Genomic DNA, 3,535 nt, shown 5'->3' on the forward strand with positions numbered 1-3,535 from the left:
GACTGTAATCTCTCAAGAGTGCAGGGTTACATAATCGGGCTGTTATCTAACAACCCGCTGTCCCCTAGTGGGAAACTAATTGGCAAAATCGGCCGTAATGGATATATAATATTGGACACTTCGATTAAAACACCCACTCTATTAATAAATATACGAGTGCCCACCCCTACCATTGCAATCTCATTGCAATCTTATGTGTGGATCGCGGTTGAGAAAGACACCGACTGCTTTGCCTGCAATGGTGACCAAGGAGGTGTTCGAAGATCTTCCTAGGGACACAGTGAGGAATGCATGCGCCAGGTTCTGGAACCGTCACGAAACCGTGGTAGAAGCTGGGGGCGGCTACTTAGAGCAAACTGTTATCTCCAAGCCGTAATCTAAATGATATTTTTTGATTTTCTTAAAATACTTATATTTTTAGGTGGTATATCATGTATTACTTTCCGTTTCTGCAAACTATCAAATTTAGCCCGAACACCCTGCTCGGAGCGAGATTAAATTATTAACCTTTTTATCAAACATGGTGTCATAATGTTCATAACCTACACAGATACAGCGATTAGAAAAAAAAAAGCTTTAAAAAAATGTTGCACCTGCAAAATTCTTGATTAAAAAACCAAACATTTCGATAATCCCAATAGTAATCAATTCTTGTTATAATTTAATTACTGTAAACTTGTGATTAAAAAAACATCTGAAATAATGTTTTGTTTCAGTTTGTATTCCATTATTCCCGTTTCTAACCTTCCACATTAATCTTCCTTTTTTTTTTTATATAATTTAATTTTTTTTTAATTAAAACTGTGTGCAAACATCTTTTACATTAAAGCTTGCTTGGTTCTAAATACTTTTTTATATATGATTTTAATACAATGATGACGACGACGACGATGATGATGATGATATCTCTATAAAAATCGGTAAAATGTTGGCTGATTAATTGGTTGGTTCAATGCTCTAGTGACATTGTATAGAGAAAAAGAGAGAAATAGACAGAGGAATATTGAAATTAACAAGCTGTAGTATGGGAGATGGTAAAAAATGATGAAAGCAACGTAGCCAATCGACGCCAAATATATGACACATGTTTACACACAGTGGTGGACTGGCCATGTTGCCATGTTGCCCGATGGCAAGTGGGCCCCTGCGCCATTAGAATCCATATGGAGGCCCATGTTAGTATCTAAGGGGTCCATCCCCTCAAGTTTGAGAATTTTTATTCACTCCTGGAAGAATGCATTATTTGAGCCTGGCTGTGTTTGTAGACAGTTGAAAAGAATACTTTTAACAAAAAAAAAAAAGAAAATTAAATGATAGCATTGTAGTTGCGGGTGGGCCCCCTTGTAGTTTCAAGCGAGCCCCCTTAGTCTCCTGGAAACCAATATTTTTAGAGACAGTCCGCCACTGCTTACACACATATACACTCTCACACATACATACACACAGATTGCTATTTGAATAGAAGGATAAACTTGACAAACAGTTGTCAGAAGGTAATCAAGCAGTAGGTTTACACAACCATACATATGCGTGTGTGTGCATATGTGTGTATGTGTATGAATGCATACATGTGCGTATGTTTGTACACATGCATCTATTTACGTATATTTGTTTGTATGTATGTAAGTGTATTCGTGTATATTGCACGAATACGTGTTATTGTTGACCGATGATCAAAAGCGTTCCGGCCGACTTCATTATTTTGTTTCTTTGATTTTTGGTTAAGACTATGGGATTTCATTTTATTTACAATCCTAGCAGGCCTAGAGGTTCCCGTGGGGCTCTATGTTTAGCCTCGTAGTGCATGTATACATTGCCCCAAATATATGGGGAGTTTTCTCAGAACAGGGTGTATTTATGCCTTGTGAAAAATCAACAACTGTTTTCGAGCCAAAATATTTGTCTGACGTTCCAAGACGAAAACCAGGCTTTTTGTATTGACTATGTTAAGAATGTGTGGTCGTCGTCAGATGGCATTACAAATTGTTGTATAAGAACACTTGATATTAGACATATGTTACCAACTATTGGTTTGGTTCATAAACTGACATCGTATCTGAACAAAAATCATTGTTTATTTTAAGTGATGTAACCATTTCGGGTTTTGGGAATATGATATTTCCTGTGACAGAAGAATGTAAGTGTAGCATATTGATATCTTACTCTTACGTCCATGTTTTTAACTCGCTCAAGCGAGTATGGCTATGCTGGGGCACTGCACCCGTTTAAATATGAGCGTTCGATTCATGAAAAGTGACGAAACTGAACACGAGATACTTACTTTTGACCACAGATCGTTCATTAATGGATCGGAGTTGAACGGCAATTCTCATGTGTGAGACGAATCCTTCTGAAACCAAAGTCTATTATGAAGACTACTCTTAACAACTAAATATTAATATCAGTGTTAACTTGGCATTTAGCTTCTTTAATTGATATACTCTTTTTACTCTTTTACTTGTTTCAGTCATTTGACTGCGGTCAAGCTGGAGCACCGCCTTAAAGGGTTTTAGTGGAAGAAATTCACCCCAAGACTTATTCTTTGTATTTACGATTATTTATTTTACTATCATAGCATGTATGTGTGATGTACTTGGTGTTACAGTTGTCATATGATAAATTGTAAAGAAACTTACCAGATTAGATACCATATAGATATCATATGTTTTGTACACACACACACACACACACACACACACACACACACATTTTGGTTTTGTATCTATAGGCTTATGCCTTCTGTATTTTGCATACTAACGTTTTTCTCTTATTTTGAGTTTAATGTGTTCTTTTCACACTATTTGATTCTTGTCTGAAGTCGTATGTTATCTGTTACTAGAGTTCGTTGAAAACCGTATTAATACTCATAGAATTTTCTGTTCCATTCAAGTATATAATTATTACCATGAATAAAATACGTATTTCAACTATTCTTATAGCCAATACTTGATATTTGCATTTCGAATATAAAATCTGTAGTGGTTGGTGTCGAATAACGCTGAGCAGTCGATTATATTTACATTTCGCTATTACCGTTACTTATTCGCTCAGCCATAATCACTATTATAATAAAAAAACAAAAATCCACACACACACAGAGTAGTAGACTGTCAGCAAGATGTAAATTATATATGAATGCTAATGGTATATTGTTGTCTTTTCTTTTTTCTTCAGAAAATGGAGACGAAGAGAAGTTACGGAATGCAGAAGAAAGAATCTTTCGCCACATTTTAAAGGAAAACCCAGAATTTGCAACATATTATTCCTTCCATGATTATAACGACAAACTGGAGTCCTTTTCGCTAGAGGCTTTTCAACGTCGAAAGGTAAAGTGTTTATATATGTTTATATATATACTGTATATAGGTTAGTTGAGTTAGATGTTAAAGTAACCGTCTAAGGGATAGAAGTATCCATTACATTACCAGTATATCACCTATATTTAACCATGGGCATACATATACAAGCATATTATGTTCATAGGTAAAGACAAGGAATATATATATATATATATATATATATATATATATATATA

The 3,535-nt window shown here is 35.1% G+C and overlaps 1 protein-coding gene across 1 annotated transcript in view; it reads left to right on the forward strand.

Moving 5' to 3' along the window:
• The window catches only part of LOC106870641 (uncharacterized), a 133,163-nt gene that overhangs the window by 68,328 nt on the left and 61,300 nt on the right, over nucleotides 1–3,535 (forward strand). The window contains exon 3 of the mRNA XM_052974538.1: nucleotides 3,175–3,331. Within this exon, the coding sequence (XP_052830498.1) occupies nucleotides 3,175–3,331 (157 nt within the window). The remainder of the gene's footprint in view (nucleotides 1–3,174; nucleotides 3,332–3,535) is intronic.

This window comes from Octopus bimaculoides, chromosome 18 (assembly GCF_001194135.2).
Source record: "Octopus bimaculoides isolate UCB-OBI-ISO-001 chromosome 18, ASM119413v2, whole genome shotgun sequence".
Classification (NCBI taxonomy): Eukaryota; Metazoa; Mollusca; class Cephalopoda; order Octopoda; family Octopodidae; genus Octopus; species Octopus bimaculoides.